The sequence below is a fragment of the Pagrus major genome, chromosome 5 (assembly GCF_040436345.1).
Source record: "Pagrus major chromosome 5, Pma_NU_1.0".
In the NCBI taxonomy this organism is placed as follows: domain Eukaryota; kingdom Metazoa; phylum Chordata; class Actinopteri; order Spariformes; family Sparidae; genus Pagrus; species Pagrus major.
The window spans coordinates 37,795,941-37,813,367 of record NC_133219.1 but is presented as its reverse complement, the minus strand read 5'-3'; the positions used below and the strand labels follow the sequence as shown (position 1 = coordinate 37,813,367).

Below are 17,427 nucleotides of genomic sequence, written 5' to 3'. Positions count from 1 at the left end.
AGCAGTACAAAATTGGCCTCTGCTCTTATAAATCTGCAACATTAACGTAAAAGTGCACATCATGTAAGGATCTAAATATTCAGATCCATTTCCTTCATCCCTTCAACCTGACATAACTGGAGGTTACAGGAGGAAACAGCCAGGAGACGCACGAGGAGAGCAATGAGCAGTAATCAAATAACACCGGCATTTCCCATAAAAGGGTTTCTCTAACAAGATTGGGGGGAAGTGTGAATCCATCTGGATGCCTGAGAGCAATACAAATGTCAGCGGTGAAGAAAGGGCTGAAGACTCAAGTCTAATGGATCGATATCTGTCATGATGGATGGAGGAGCACGATGGACAGTGACATGTCTGTGTGGAAATGGTGTTTATGACACGTAAAGAGTGGGAAATTCACATCTCAAATGGGTAGTGCTTGTGTTAAAGAGCGTTTTCTGACTGTATTGAGAGGCGTACACTTGAAAATGTAAAGAATTTAGTCACCGGCCCTCTAAGTGCTCTCATTCCTTCGTTCGTACATGTACAGTGTGTGTCAGGGAGAAGCTCCAAAGAGACAATCTAATTGCGCCCTCAGATCAGAGTCTGAAATGTGATTACTTGTCTAGGAGACACCCATCAGCAGGCAAAGTGAGTCATCTGAGGGGCAATGAGGTTAAAGTGATGGAGGCGCACGGGTTAAGACCAGTGTTGCTCACAGTAATCACTAACCACCAAATCATTCTCACATTTAACAGTAAAAAAATATTCATAACCAGCCAGAAACGTCTGCTCTTTTCTTATTATCAGTGTAGAAGATGCTCAGCCTGCTTCAAATGTAAAGACTTGTCATCAGAGGAAGACTTAAAGGGTAACTCCACCAATTTAACACATTTAAAGTGTGTTTACAGTCTTGAGGAGTAGTAGTGTATATGTGGGAAAAAAAAGTATTGTAAAGCCTTTTGTGGCTCCAGAGGAAGCTGCATGTAATCTGATATATTGCCTCCAGTGATGTCACTCAGTGGCTAAGTTGCATTGTGGGTAACGTCAGCACCAGGTTTGAAAAGAAAGAAGACATTGTGGAACAAAAAAGACGATATCTCTGATTCTGCTTGTATTGGTTTTAAGTCATGTATTTTAGTCGAACTGTTCGAATGCAATGTTAGACACTTTCAAAACTTGGCACCTACATTACCCACAATGCAACCTTAACATGAGCGAAATAACTGGAGGCAATTTATCAGATTACATGCAGCTTCCTTTTGGAGCCACAAAAGGCTTTGTACTACTTTCTTCCTCCTCAAGACCGTGTACACGTTTCTCGTGGGCAAACAAATTCATGATGACAATATTATTGCGATTATAGCAATCAAATCTATCTTAAACTGTGTATTTTGTGTTTTTGGCAAATAAATTACCCTCAAAATACAAGTCTGTAGCCAAAAAAAAAAAGTGTACAAGAAATTTTACAATTAAAACAATTACACTGAACAGGCCTTAAATCTTCAGTGGATTACTCACATGATATTATGTGTGTATTATTAACACGATATCAGCATTTCATTTTTTAATATCACGGTTATCAAGAATATTGTGATATTGCGACAGTCCCAATAATCTCTCAAACATGACAATCAAAAACAAAACTATCTTCACGATTGCCACGTGAAAGAAAAGCCCGATGGTTAACGATCATCACACATGCCTAATGTGTTTCCACTGTGAGAACAAAAGGGGGTGAAGTCAGAGCATATCGGGTCACACGCTGTACACGAGCCACAACGGACACATTAGCAGCTAAGTGAGGAGGAAGTTCAGACAAAATGTGACCGCTGATTAATGAAGGTCCCCAGAGTGGATGCCACTCAGGATGTTTATGCTCCTTTCTTTCATAGCAACCATAGCACTGAGCAAAACACTGACGTTCAGTCTCACAGTTAAAACACATGGAAACATCTTTTATTAACATTCAATATCTGAAATTCATACATACATAATTTTATTACGACATAATAGATAAAACGATAAAACAAAGATATCTACAGTCCACACAGCCATCACCTCTTCCAACCGGCCTCACCAGCGTCCTGATGACGCACCATCAAACAGCAATCAAGTCTTTCTCAGGTTGAAAAGTAGTCGCCACAGATGCAGCAGCTGAGGGAGTACATGCAGGCGGTGCTGATGTAACATTTAGCGAGCGCTCTGGCTGATGTGTGGGCTCATAACAACCAACCAGTCGATGGTCTCCTCCAGGAAGCTCATGCTGTAGTGAGACGCGATGTTCCGAAACACTGTGATCTGCTCGGAGAAGCTCTTTAGAGGGAATAAAGGGGGGAAAAAAAACACGTGAGAAAAATGTTGAAGGTCATGCGCTTCCTTCACTAAATTGAATGATGTATTTGAGAGTAAGAACCTTGGCTGGGAACGTGAGGTCAAAGTCTCCGGCACATCTGCAGTACAGGGGCATGTTCGCCTCCTTCACTCCTTTACATTTTGTACACACCTAAAAATCACAAGCAGTGAGTCAGCTTCAGGACAAAATGTCAATAAATGATCAGCAAACATACAACCGAGACCTTACAATTTATGATACATGTATTAACCACTAGGACACCATGACACCCCCCCAAACTGTTATGTTAAAAAAAATCTCCAGTGTTTCCTCACCAGGTCCTGCAATGTGTAGCTCATCAGTTTCTTCTGCAGTGCTTCCACTAGAGCCATCTCAATGGACTCGGTCTCATACTGGGCCTGGCAGTTGGAGCAGAACCACTGAGGCAAAACAGATCCATCCTGAGGAGAGGAGAAAAAAGTTTATCTGACTGGAATTTTGTGCAATTTCATGAGCACGTGTAAAAACATGAGTAAAAACAGTGTTAAGGCTCAGTTATACTCAATGTTAGATATGGATAGAGGCGGCGTTGACTGTACGTGCTCGACGTTCATTTCGTCTGTATTTTGGCATGTTTTCTGAAAGCTTACTGATACGGACCAACACAGCAGTACCTCCAGTAGTGATTGGGGCAGTGTAGTCAATAGTCTAGTCAGAGTTTTAAACATCTGTATGATGTTAATTCGCTCGGGCACAGAGACAGACAGATACTACCGAACAGCTGGGAAGAAATAGGACAGGAATTAAATCTGAGTTGGATGGTGGCGAAGGAAAAGTAGAGGTCCTTGTGAGACGATATGACTTTGAACCACACCCTCTGTCGGTGGCATTGCTTAACATCCAAGCCAACATAAAGGACGCATTAGAAGTATGTGGGCAGTGACGATTATATAGTTTGTAAGGGACGTATCGGAGCATAAATGAGCCTTTGTTGTGATTCCGATCAATGCTCCTCCTCTCACTTGTGCCACAGATGGGTCCTTGCAGAGGTCGAGGTCACGACAGAAGTTGCAGTGATGGCAGATGACCTCTGGCAGGATGTAGGAGTTACACGGGTCACGGAACTGAGCATCCTCGGAAAACTCTCCGACGTCCACGAGACGCAGGAGGTCTCTTTTCAACTTGTTCACCTGGTTTACTATGTTGGCATCCAGCGAAAGGACCTGAACAGACAAAAGATGGAATTGTGAAGATGAGAAATTGCCGGTGCATCCGCTGCAAACCTCTCAAAAATGCACAATGTGGTAAAAGGAAAATGACTACCTACAATACAGAGAGTGAGCATTGTAAGTGGTTACCTGGCAGACATATTTGATAAACTCCAGTGCTGGGTTGTTGAGTGGCAGGTGGGATCCAGGCAGGACGGGGAACATCTCTGAAGGCTGGGTCACACTCCTGGTACCCGTCACCTTCTTCTGGATTTTTTGCGTGATGGTGAAAAAGTTCTGCGTCAGCTCGCTGGACACATATTCTTGGGAGAAGGAGATCATTCCTGTGGGAGAGGATTTTAAAAGAACATCACATCTGAGAGGAAATCCATATAAATATGATTAAATTGCTCCCCATCATAGGTTTAAGTGTAACAGACACTAGCCTGTGGCGACTCTAATGACTGCAATGTGAAGTTCCTAACACACACACGAGGGAGGTCGTTAGTAACTGAAGCAGCTTCCAAAACACTATCTTACCAGGAAGAGCACTCAAGTCCCCCAGTGCCTGCTGGGAAGCCTGACTGCCGCCACGTCTCTTGACCGGCGTTGCCCCAGGAGCGTTACGTCTCAGCTCCTGTTTCATGCTGTGGTAGACCGCTGCAATGTAGGCTGGCGTGGAAAGTTTGTGTGTGTGAAAGTTGGTTGACAGAAAAAGCAAAGATAAAAAAAAAATCTGTGTATTGATTATTAGAATTTACCGGAGACGATCATGAGGAAGTATTTCTGACAGGAGGCAGTTTGGGGCAGATACTGCATGATGTTCCAGTTGCTCTCAATCAGCTCCTCCACCTCGTCCGTCTCTCCGTCACCATCATCTTCCTCAGCTTCCTCCTCTTCTTCATCCTCACTGCCCTCCTCTTCTCCCTCCCCTCGTTTGTTTTTCTTCTGTTTGGCTGTTTCCTAAAAAAAGACCATTTAGGAGTCTTGAGTTCTGTGTTCTGCTTCTTTAATCAATGTCAATACACCTTTGCGTCTGTCATACATTTTATCTTTTATTTCACTGCCAGCAAGGTAATAATTCCAGTTTATTAGTTCATTATTGAGGTTTTAAAGGGTGTTAGTGTGCTGGAGTGTATTATATATATGACACCACTGCAAACTACGACCTCCATAATAAATAAATACCTAAATTAATACCTCTGTGACAGTGTCAATCATAAGGGAATGTTATCAAAGGCAGAAATTTAACACAGAGCAGTTTGATTTACCTCTCCGTACAAGACGCTGGAGGGCAGTTTGCCCTTCACGCCGCCGCAGTTGGCCGGATCCATCCACAGCAGAAACTCCCAGCATCGGGAGAAGGAGATGGACAACGAGTGAAAGATCTCTCTGGAGTGGATGCTGGAGGAGAAATAGTTAGATACGTCATTTTTTTATGTTTTGAATCCACTTACAATATGATAACAGAGGGTGTCCTCTCCTCCCTAATGACCTTTCTTTTACACCAGCAAAATCTTTGAAAAAAGACTGATATATTTAAATCTTTCCAGTCATGATGTTTATCTATTTATTTAATGTTTATCTGTATAAGTATGTAGTATTACGTATGCTGCACACCACAGCATTTATGGTCAAAGCTAATTTGCAATGCTAGTCCCTAGATGGGCCTTTAAAATACATAAAACTCAACAAATACATAGAAAACAATACAAACACAAACTCAGCAGAAATATTGACATATGGCTCTAACCTCACATTCATTTTTTCAGTACATTAGTTTAATTGGCTGTTATCTTTTAGAGCTTTCGCCGCAGCGCCATCACTGACAAACATCTAATTGCTCTAATGGGCCATCGTGTTGTTTTTTTCTTATTATCTTAGTGTTCTGGCTCCAACTTCAAAACACCACAGACAAATAGATACTTACACTCTTTCATTGGCTCAGCAGTCTGTTCATACAGTTGTTTTTCTTTTTAAATGTTTACATTTGTTTTTCATCTTTATTTCTCACGTATGACTGTAGGTATGAATTTATGTTTGTCCATAATTGTGTGTTTATTAATAACATTAACATTAAATTGCATAAATCGGGTGATAACTTTACAGGGAGAAGATGTCTGACCTGTTGGTGATGTATTCCACGTAGCCGATGGCGTCCTCTATCCTCCGCTTTTTCGTACACAAGATGATCCTGTTAAAGTTTCCGTACACCACAGTGGAGCCGAGACGTTTGAACTCTGAGATCAACCTGACAGCAGAATGAGAGAAGGATTAATAAAAGATGACACTGTCACATGTCACCGCTGTGAGATAAATAAAACTGATTTCATCATTAGCATATCAAAACTAATCATTTAGACTAAATATGTGACTAAATGCAGCGGCCAGATGGTTTTTGCAGTGTAGAGGAGGACATCTCACTCACTGTAGAAACACCTTCTTCATCATGTTGTGCAGGGTGCGGTGCAGTGCAGGGTCGTAGAGCAGGGAGCTGGGTGAGCGCAGCCATCGGTAGAAGTGCATCACCTGGTTGTCTGCGTACACGTTGTGGTACTGTGTGATCTCTCTGACCCATCCGACCACCATGCTCTTCAAGATCCTGCTCACACAACAGAACTTAGGTGAGCCAAACACAAAAATAAAACATGAAAAGCTCCCTGAAACACTGTGGAAGCGTAAATAGTCGAGTACTACAGATGTTCACACACCTGAAGGTATTGGAGCAGAGGGCGGTCTCGTCATAGCTGGCGACAGTGCTGGCTCCCTGGTTTCCTGACATCATGTCTTCCAGCGAGGCCTGCTGGATCACATCGAAACTGACCCCCAGACTGGCTCCGCCCTCCATGTCGTTGACATGCTGTGACTGGAGGATAGTGTTCACCGCCAGGCTCTGCAGGTCCAACTCCACACACACTGAAAGAAACAGAAGCAGGATCATCCATAAATACAGATACAAAAATACATGCACAAGTGTACATTTGCCCTGTGATCTTTAACGGACACAGGTTAAGACTGGGTACCTGTGGAATAGCATCCTTGAGCATTCATCTCCACAGAGCCCCTCTCATCATTCTCCATGACCAGACGACTGTCATCAGCCTCTTTTCCTCCGAGGTCGGGCCTGGCTGTGGGTGAAAGCCACAGGAGGTGGTTGTGTTTCCGCAGATGTCTTGCCAGGAACAAGTCTGAGCCGAAGATGGACACATCCTGAGGTAAGTTCCCCACAGGTAAGTGGTAATATCTGAAAGGCAGAGACAGAGTTTTAACAGTGCAAAATCTGAAGGCTGTTAACAAAAACTACTAACCAAAAATACACCACAGCAACTAATTGAGCCAGTCAGAGAGCTGGCAGAGGTCTAAAGGTGCGCAGGTCGTACCTGGCCATGTCGAAAGCCTGTGACAGGCAGCTGTCCAGGTTGAGGTAGTGGCGGATCATGCGCCTGGCACCGTGGCGTTGCCAGTCCAGCACGTTATAGTTGATCTCATCAATTACGTGTACTGGAACAACAGGAAACTCCTCAAGCACCGGCATCCCTGCTGCCAACCGCCGCAACTCCCAGTTGGACTGCATCGCGATGAGGGTGGGCCCGCGGCGCTCCTCCTGTGAACAGCAACAGACAAAGCAGACTTAATTAGTAAAAATCGTGTGAGAAAAAATTAGGCATTTAAGTAGCCTCAGCTGTGTTTTACCTTGTAGTTGAGCAGTATGCGTTGGAGTGCGCGGTAAATGGCCTTCACATCGTTTTCAGCTCGGACCTCAAAGTTGTGTTTCTCTGGAGGCAGGAGCTCCTCGGTCGTCTTCTCCAGGAGAGCAGTGCGCTCAGCTGTGTAGAGGTTACCGAGGTTGGGCATCTGGTTGCTTCTGACCTTAAGAGGGGAAATGAAGACGGCATTAAAGATTGTTCTCTGCCAGCTGGGAAGGCATGCATCAGTGACTGTGGAGATGAAACACCAGATTGAGGAAAATCAAGCGTTTCAAACAAATATATTCCTAACCTTGAAGACACAACAGTTAAAATTAAGCACTTTCCAAACTTTCAGCACTTTGTTCTCACCCTCACAAATCAGTGAAATTGCACTTTTGAACTCTACTGTTAGGCTTTCAATAGAGCCGCCTCATTTAGCAAGATATGAGTCAAAACACCAACATGATACCAGCGGAATAAAAAGAGTTGTATTGTTCTTACTGTGTCCAGGACAAAGATGCTGGCTTTGCGCTGAGAGGGGATGAACAGGCCAAACAGAGCCTTGTGACCCTGGCTGTGATGATACAGGTACATGTGTCGAACACTCCCTGAAAAGAGGAGAAACGTGATGTAAAACTTGTTCGATATAACAAAGTTCATGCAAGCTGAAGCTGGGTTCAAGCAAAAAGGAAATTAATCAAAACAAAACAAAGACATCAGTTCAGAAGACCAGTGTATGGGACAGGTCTTACCAGGCTCCAGGTAGCTGAACTGGGCCAGAGACCTCATCTCCAGATGCTCCAGGTCAAACGTGTCCGCCTCCCTGCCGGCCAGATCCCTCACAACATGTTTGTTGACCATACACACACACCCGAGCTGCACTAGTGCACGAAACAGCAACGGCACCTGAAAGACATTGTCACATTAATGTTGCATTCAAACTGAAGTCATACACACTGTACACACACAAAGAGCATCATGAGTGAGGTTTATAAACATATAAATGATACCTGTGTTTCATAGACCCCTTCGATGTCTGGGGCCGAGAGGTCAGCGTTGATCTCATTGATGTGCTCCTGGTACATGTCCTCTGGTACACAGTACTCATAAAGGTAGTACACCATGTTGGAGCGAGGCAGCATGCGGTTCACCTGCAGCCAAACAATTTAGTAATTACAATTTATTAATACAACACGTTCGTTCAAACTCTTTACAGTGACTGTGATACATTACCTTTTTGTACGTGGCTCCCTCCTCCTGCTTCGGGACCTTCTGATTGACGTAGAAGACTCTTGGGATGTTGAGCTTCATGCAGTGGAGGTCATTCCCAATCACAGCCCACAACTTGTACAGACCAGGGTGACTAGTCTCTGCAATCTGAGAGGGAACAGGACATAACATGAGACGATTTTCTTTACATTTTTGTAATTTGTTGCTGACTTGACAGTGATGATGATGATTTTGCCCCACCTGCACAATCTGCCACGGCATGTCCAGGATGCTGCGAGCTGTTCTCCGGAGGAAGCTTCCCAGGCCGGTGATGGGGCCATCTCTGATGACTCCTCCCCCGACAGGTTGAGCTTCGCCGTCCAGCAGCCTCCTCCTCTTCTTTCTCTCCTTCCTTTGTCTCAGCTGCAGCTCCCACTTCTTCTTGTGGTAGCGCAGCCACACAAGACGCTCCTCCTGTATACAGACAGAGCCAAATACATTTGAAAGCTATTTCTCTCCTCTTTGCCTCAAAAATATTCTACAAAGACTAAGAATTCGTAGGTTAAGACGTTGTGCTGGTTGCTGCTTGCTTACCCGTGTCTTTCCACTAGGTGGAGGTGGTCCCAGGATCTCCCTCCAGGACTGAGTGAGCTCCACATCCTGAGACTCCACCTGGCTGTCCTCTCCCTGAGAAGCCCGTTTCCGTTTGGTAGTGATGAGGATGGCAGGCTGAAGAGGTCTGGGTGGCATTCCAAAGTCCTCTATGTCTGCAGCTTGACCCGCTTCAAGAGGCTGACGGGCCACCTGAGAGAGAAGAGGACATTTAGGAAACAGTGGTTGTCAGAGGAAACTTTCCGTGTCGATAGTTTGACAGGAAATGTTGCTGCGAGATGAACAAACCTGTTTCTTTCCCTCACTGGTGAACAGCTCACTGATCTTCTTCTGCTTGTAGATGTCATTTTTCTCCAGGAGTTTCTTGTGAAGCCAGTCAGGATGCCTCACTCTGGGTACTGGATTCTTCACCTGATGATGAAAAATTTAAAAAAATTAAATTGGTATCTCCGCAACAACCTAGATTAGACCGAGAGACCGATGAAACAATTTTAATTTGTACCTGTTGGAGAGCTGCAGGGATGGTGATGATTTTCTGGATGGCGCTGCCCAATCTCTCGATGTAATAACTCCAATCAAGGATCTGAAAACACCCACAACAGAAGTGTTAATGTCTGAAAACCAGATGCTCGTGTCAAAGCGTGTAAACGTGTTTGTTTAATAACTCACAGTGCGGATGTCCAGTTCATGCAGGCTGGGCATCTTCAGCCACTTACGAAGGAAATGTTTCTTCACACTGGGCTCGGCCTGGAAGATGGCCAGAGGAATGGCTCTGATAGAGAGAAGCACAAATCGGTCAGTGTCAAGGCTTTTACTTCTGGTGATATCACAAAGTGCCTGCTCTCCACAAACATTTAACATTGGGTGAGCAACTCTGACATCATTTTATTTGATCCAGAAAATCTATCACATCTATCATCATGGCAGTGTGGGTCTCAACCAAGCTGTTTATTTGTGCATTTTGTGCCCCATTTGGACAAATGACGGAGCAGTTTTGGATGAAACTGGGACGGGCATATTTCAATATTTTCGGACATTTTTTAGACCAACCAATAATCGATGAATTCAGAAAATAATTGGCAGTTTAATCAATGAAAATATTCACAAGCTACAGCCCTAAAATAGACACAATGTTAAAGGATGTTTACTTTAATTAAAATATTTAGAAGTGATGTCAGTGGAGCTACAGTGGTTAGATCTGGCACCTTCACTGACCCACAGTTATAAATGTATATTTTCAGCAGGCCATCGCACCTTTCTGTGACAGGTGAACCCTCAGGTTTTCGGGAGATGACGTAGCGACAGCTCAGACCGGCATCTTTCACCATTTGGTCTCCCAGGAACTCAGCCAGTCTCTTAGCTGTGCTGATGGAAGTGGACTTCTGCTCTCCGTAGTCCTCCAGCCTTCTGGACATCGAACGATTCTCTGAAATCAGCTCGAACAGCTCCGCATCTGGCATGTTGGCAGCCTGGAAAACCAGGGACATGTATTAATCAGCTTGTTGTGATAAGGACTGGAGTTAATATTTTGACTTTGCTTGTAATATAACATCTTGTAATACTAAAATGCTGTTTTGCATCGTTTCATCACAGATTCTTACCTTGCTGTACAGGACGTCCAGCCAGTAGTCAGCCACTTTGGCCACAGAGGCGTACACCTCCTCCAGAGTGGTACCTTTAAGGAAAGCCTCAAACACTGACGACTGGAAAATCTTAATGAGCTGGAGCTCTCCTCTTCTCTTCACTTCAAAACCCTTCAGCTCAGCCAGCGAGCCATCCTCATTAAACACAGCGTACCTAAAATGAACATAGAAACCTTAAATCGTCATCATCATCATAATCACGCTTCACTTTAAAAATCAGACGTCTGAAATCCACCACTGCTTTACCTCTTCTTCAGCTTCTTCCCTTCCTCTTTGGAGGCAGGCAGGATCATGGCCAGGTACGGTCCGTCCACCTCGAAGAAGATGCTGTTCTCTGCCCGGGTGACGTACGTAAGGGACGTGGGGTCGACCAGCTCGTGGTACTGATCGTTGGTGAATCCCTCCTTCACCATGATGTTCAGCATTGCCCCCGGGTAAGAGATGGTCACCTTGGGCTTCTTCTCATTACTGGTTTTCACCACAAAGTTCTCAGGAAAAGTGTTGGGGAGGACACACCAGATGCCATCAGTGTCCAACTCGAGAGGTCTCCTGTGGGCCAGGACAAGTAGGAGTGAAGAAGAAAGAAGTGATGGGTGTGAAATGAGGGATTCTGGTTATTGCATTTTTTCTCCAGGGCAACTTAAACTGACCGAACAAGCACATTTCAACCATGTCAGGATAAATACATTATCGACTTATCGATATACAGACAACACCTAACAAAAAGCAGCAAAAACTGGATTGGCAGTAGTGTTACATACACGATACATCGATACATATCGATTCTAAATATTTGAATCCATTTCGTATATCATCCAAAAAGTAGTGATGGTGACAGGGCTAATTTCAGCAGGCGAGAACAGGTTGCTGTTGAGCTGCTCATAATCAATATGCTTCAGTTACTTAAGCTATCACTCTAACCTGCAATAAAACATTATTTGCTGAAGGAGAAAAAGAAAGTAAGATGAAAACATTACTGCATGAGCTGGATTGGAGCCCAAATGTTGGCAAGAATCTGCTGCTGCTGCTGATAATGTTAAACAAGGCAGTGGAAACCTTCCAGCTCCATTTTTCCTGAGCTGGAGCCAACCTTGCGCTGAGCAGAAGCTAATTTCTGTAATCCAGTATCACATTATCAACATGACACTCACCCTATTTGTTCAATGAGCTCTCTGGCCTGAGTGATGATGTTGGCTCCGGTGAAGCACACGATGCCAGCCATCTCCATGGAGTACCAGCGCGCCCTGATGGAGGTACAAAGACAGAGCAGATTTAACAAGCAGCAAGGGCTTGAATGCTCATGTGACAGTGCACGAATAATGCTAACTGATGATTTGAATGGTGAAAACCAGACATGACTCGTACCCTTTCCTCATGACGTAGCCGTAGAAAGAGTTGAGAATACACTTGTGAGCCAGCTGAAGAGAGTCGTACAGGATCTCCATGTTTTTGCAGCGTTTCACCTCGACAGCGTCCCCGCTGTCCTGAGCTGCCGACAGTTTCTTCTTCCACACCTTGCGCACAGGTTGCAAGAAAAGCAAGTTCAACTAACTGGACATAGCGTAAAATATAGAAATGATTGTTATTTAATTGAATACCAAAACGTACCTTGTGGAGTCCTTTAAATTCGTAACGCCGATCTCTGAACGCTCTCACAGTGTCGACGTAGAAGGAGTTTTCTCTCTGACAGATGGTGGTGACTCGCTCCTCCAGCCTGGTGACATGTGTCTTCTTATAGGCCTTCTTACAGTAGTCTGAGACAAAAAACAGACAGGTGAAACTATGCTTTGGCAAACAGTCATTCAGAATGCTTGAAACCAAAATCTAAGGAGTACCTGCCAGACGTTTCTTCTCATGCTTGGCCTGCTCCTCCCTGTTGAGAGTGTGGAAGGCCCGAGGCGGACCGTTGGGGAAAAATGGTGGAAACTTCTCAGACTCGAGTTGCTGCTGGATGCGGTGGAACTCACTACGGCTGGCCGGCACTGCAGACGAAAGACAGAAACTTATACTGTATTCGACCCCACATGAGGAAGAATCAGAACACAATTATACAACATTAACTTACTGATTTCCCCTCTCCACTGCCAGGCCATCCTCCTCTGGCAGGTGGCGCCGGGCTTGTTAAAGTCACAGGCAGCACAAGTGGCCTCATCGACCATCGCGGATGGCTGTAAAAGAAGGAAGTGTTCAATTCCATGTTTGTCTATGTTTTATCCCAAGCATTTTTCTTTTGTTCTTGTTTTTACCTGCAGGCGGTTAGTGAGGATGATATTGGGGTACATCGCCCCCACGTCCAGATGGTAGATGAGGGGGCATTCGATCCTGTTTGGGACCTCCTTCAGGGACATCAGCTTATTTTTGATCTCATCGCAAACCTGAGAAGATACCAAGCTACGTTTTATGGCTTCAAGCCGAGAATGCTGAGATGACAACAACAACAACGCAAATTAGGAGGAAAAACACACCTCGTTAAAGTTGGTGACTTGCTCCAGAGGGATTTTCTCCTCTTCCTCGATGGCATGACGCATCGTTCTCTCAACTCTTTGCATCAGGAAGTCAAACGCAGCAGGATTCTGTCAACACACCAGACCAAACTGTCACGCTTAAAACATTCAAAAAGTGGCGACGCAAAGAAGCAGCAGTAAGTCGTACCATTTTGAAACGGCAGGGGATGTCGCTGCGGAACACTCCCGACTCCAGCGCCTCCACGTGGCCGCCCACGTAGGTCTCCGAGTCCATGACGTGGCCGTCGTCTGTCAGTTTGTTGAACACCTGCTCCTGCTTGTTGGGGAAGATGATGTTTGCGTGGAAGGCCTGCACCATGAGCAGAGCTTCACACAGAGTCCCAGAACCTTTACGCAGAACCTGGTAACAGACGGACCATGCAAGAAAGGAAACAAGTAATTATCAAAAGGCTGTAATTTATTTTAAAAAGGATTTTTCTTTCATAAGTACACACAATAGACAAACCTCATCAGGCTCCATGGGGATGATGGTGCACAAGGCGAAGATGAAGGGGTGAACATATTTCAGGTACAGGTAATATGTGGCCACAGCGTCTGACACAGAGTAGGTGGCTAAAGTCTAACAGAAAAGCAGAGAAAGGAAAATAAATTGCAAATGCCCATTCAGAACAATTCTTTATTTTCTGAGCTGTAAAAACTGAAAATCATTCCTGTACCTGTGGCTCCTCGGTTGCCATGCGGCACATCTCCTCTGGGTCCAGCTCCACTGGGTCGTAGCCTAATTTAGCCTTCGCTGCTGCCTTCAGATTATGACTTCCCACCGGCAGGTAGCTGTCTCTCTTCACCCACCTGACGCAGGAGAAACCGGCTGGATGTCAGAAATTAATTAATCTAGAATTAACCCTAACCCCCTGAGTGCACGTTTACGTAAAACACAATGGAAACATTTTAACAATGCGAGCACTCAGCAGTGTGCACACCTGTAGCAGTCCATGTGGATGGCTTGACTGGACTTGTACTCTCCCTGGCTGTCCTTCTGGAAACCAATCTCCCTGTGCATGCTGAGTCCATGGAGGGCAGCACGAGTCTCCACAAAAGGCCTTGAGGGAGTGGAAACGGAGAGAGATGATGGGTAAACATCACAGTTAAGAGTTATTAAATGAAAAATGAAGAGATCAGTCATTATCCTCTCACTCCCAATGCAGATGGAAAGTCAGGTGGTAGACTTATCCTTTAATGTAATGATGTTATAGGAGCAGCGACACACTCACCAGTCAAAGAAATCTCCATTGTAGGTCACAAAGATGTTCGGCTTGGTTTCCTGAACGTGATCGAACCACCTCTTAATGAGCCCGGCCTGCAGTCAAAGACAAGTTAACCACATGTTATTAGCACTGATGCAACCACAAAGCATTACATTCAAATACACCACGATACCTCCAATAGTGTATTTATCTTCTGTGCAGTTACGTACCTCATCATCCTCGTTGAAAACAGTGAACGGCCCTTCATATTCAGGTTTGGGAGTGTACTCAAAATCTTCAATGTTCTCAGAGACGATCTCTCTGTTTGTGATGAGAAACCCCTTTAAAACAGAAACAAAGAAGTTGGTGAGACTGACACACACATTAAAAACAGAATGATACACATGAAGGAAATACAACTCACCTGTCCGTCGATCATGTAGGACATCATCATAATCTGATCGCTCTCCGCGTCTGGGAATTTCAGCGGCAGTTTGGTCGTCTCTATGTCAAAAGCCAAAACAACGGGGTCCTAAAAAGAACGAGAGCGAATGCTTTATTAGAGTCACGATAAACGACAGATCTCGTGTTGTAACATAATTAATAAAACGCTCATACCGGTCGCTCCACGAGATCATCTCTCCGTACGATCTCTGGTGGGTAAGCGCTGCCTCTGTATCGAACGTTATACCAGTGAGCCTGAGACACAGAGACAGTGAAGATTAGAAAAGCTTGTGTCACTCATGTATCTTAAATAACTTTCTAAATCATTAACATGAATCTGTGTTTACCACGTGGATCTTCAGGTCGATGGACAACCGCACATGATAGGGCACATCATACTCCCTCATGTCCACTATGTTGTCTAACTGGTCTGAAATGCTCTTTAACATCGTGTCTTCATCTGCTGAGGTCACGTTGCCACCTGATAAGGCGCTGGAAGAAGCAACAAAGGTGTCAGATCAAACTAAAAATAACTGAATAAACCTCATCAGAAATGGCCGACGTTGTTGTTTGGGAGGTACCTTGATAACATGGCGGTGTAGGCGTCATTGGACTGCTCCCTCTCTCTGTTCTTGCGTACCGCCGGCGAGATCTCCCGCTTGACCTTCATGAGGTCGTCCACGGTGTTGAACGACAGCTTGATGTAGCTCCTCTTCAGTCCGACTAGATGGTTCGGCTGAGGAGAACAAGGCAGCACAGCTCAACATGTTGTGTGAGTGAACAATGAGTGTTGTAGAAACTTAAAAAATGTGGTGTGTTTAAATCTTTCATCTTCTCGTTACACAATATGAAACACTTGAATGCTGCCAAACCAGGAGTGTAAATCACAAGTGCATCACGATACGATATTATATCGATTCTTTGGATGACGATATGATATTTGACGACAGATGTGCCATGGGAATTTCAAAATAAAGGCGTATCTTAACAATAGTGGCAATAAGAATCGATGTTTTCACTTTGCATCGATGCAATCGGATCGTTGATCATTAAATCGATATATATCGACCCCGATCGATGTATCGTTACACCCCTATGTCAAACATAACTAAAAATAAACAAGCTCTCACCAGGTCTAGGTCCTCTTTCGGTATAATTTCCAGCTTTGCCACCTTTCCTTGAAACTTCTTCGACAAGTACGAGATAACTTCTCTCTCGCAGTTCTGGAGAATAAAGGTGTCTTTAAAGCAAAGAGATTTTAAACATGTGTTTTATGTGACATGTGAACCAGGTGGGAGACTCACCTTTTTAGTGGCAATATAAAAATATGGCTTAAAGGGGAGGGCCACCTGCAGACAGAAGACACATGAGGCTTTACAGACATTTTTTCCAAGTGTGTTGTTACTATCCACAGCTTTAATCAGCACTTTTTCCTCCAACACACCTTGAACCTGCTTCCATCCTCCTGTATGAAGTAATAGTCCACAGCGCTGATCATCCTCTTGTCATCATCAAGGATTTCTGTCTATAATTAGAAGAAAACAACATACTCATCATCACCTTTTCTCCCCGAGACCTTCAAAACAACCTCACTCATGACAGTGTGCAGGACTTACAGGATGCATGTTGATCAGCCAGCCTGTCTTCTCCCCCGGCTCCTTCACCCTGTCGAAGCCGAAGCGCGCGTCCATCTCGTCGGTGAACTGGCTGCGCTCCAGCCGCTTGAGGGCGGACATGGCGGATCCATCGTCCCTGAGGTCAAACACATATAACAGCCACATTATTCATCTGTCGTTCACTAACCTGTTAAATAAGTGTCTCTACAGTCCAGTGGAGTAAAGGGAACAGTGACTCACTGGTTGTCCTGGTCTCCTCCACTTTGTCCTCGGTCCGATCGGTACCTTCCGCTGTTCTGAAGAACCATTTTCTATCGTTTTCCGCCGGCTACAACACGGAGTGAAGTGAATCCACGCTCAGTGTTTACGAGTCCGTCGTTGAAGCCGCATTTAAAAAGGGATTTCGAGGTTATTTCACGGTTTTGTGCTGTAGTTTCCTCCGTCACTGTCACTCACACGGCTGCTGTTTTCTTATTTTGGCGCGTCGCTGCAGTTCCCGCGAGAACAGCGCTGACAGGAAGGACAACAAAGATCGTTGATTGGACAAGATGAACCCAAGAGTCTTCACTGCTTCATGGTTTGGGTGAAGTTAACAACCGCGTTCAGGAGGAAGTGTTCACATCTGTACTTGAGTATAAGTACTAATACCACACAGTAAATACACTCTTGTGCAAGGAAAATGCATTAACCTGTTAAGAACTAGCCTTCATTTTGTGTCTCTGCAACTACATTATTATATATGGATAATCAACGTATCATAATAAAGGGAACACTTGAAATATTTGTTCACGTGTGTAAGTATAAGTAAGTAAATTAAATTGGCACACGGCATAAATTAAAGATATTTTTAAAAAGTAAAAAACATGTTTAAATCCTGCCCCCTTTGTCTATTTTTATACTTTCTCTATAGGCTTTATGATTGAACCCATCTCAGTAAATCACACGACAACAGATTTGTCCAAAACAAGAGCAAAACAAACAAA

The 17,427-nt window shown here is 44.5% G+C and overlaps 1 protein-coding gene across 1 annotated transcript; it reads right to left on the bottom strand.

Annotated features, from left to right (window-relative positions):
- Positions 1 to 1,916: 1,916 nt before the first annotated feature.
- pole (polymerase (DNA directed), epsilon) lies at positions 1,917 to 16,921 on the bottom strand. The gene is made up of 48 exons (XM_073467271.1): positions 16,685 to 16,921; positions 16,445 to 16,580; positions 16,273 to 16,353; positions 16,133 to 16,177; positions 15,959 to 16,051; positions 15,410 to 15,564; positions 15,176 to 15,320; positions 15,003 to 15,083; positions 14,809 to 14,916; positions 14,615 to 14,725; positions 14,412 to 14,497; positions 14,121 to 14,240; positions 13,857 to 13,989; positions 13,646 to 13,759; positions 13,328 to 13,540; positions 13,141 to 13,248; positions 12,922 to 13,050; positions 12,741 to 12,843; positions 12,511 to 12,657; positions 12,284 to 12,429; positions 12,041 to 12,189; positions 11,827 to 11,919; positions 10,922 to 11,224; positions 10,634 to 10,829; positions 10,287 to 10,501; positions 9,702 to 9,804; positions 9,535 to 9,615; positions 9,321 to 9,443; positions 9,015 to 9,224; positions 8,682 to 8,894; positions 8,445 to 8,588; positions 8,222 to 8,362; positions 7,964 to 8,117; positions 7,713 to 7,819; positions 7,216 to 7,392; positions 6,903 to 7,126; positions 6,546 to 6,766; positions 6,234 to 6,438; positions 5,951 to 6,124; positions 5,648 to 5,773; positions 4,794 to 4,926; positions 4,284 to 4,485; positions 4,063 to 4,194; positions 3,673 to 3,866; positions 3,337 to 3,537; positions 2,650 to 2,775; positions 2,396 to 2,485; positions 1,917 to 2,295 (listed from the first exon to the last, which is right to left on the bottom strand). The coding sequence occupies exons 1-48, from the start codon at positions 16,750 to 16,752 to the stop codon at positions 2,173 to 2,175; spliced, it is 6,882 nt and encodes a 2,293-aa protein (XP_073323372.1). The 5' UTR covers positions 16,753 to 16,921; the 3' UTR covers positions 1,917 to 2,172.
- Between the last annotated feature and the right edge of the window lie 506 nt (positions 16,922 to 17,427).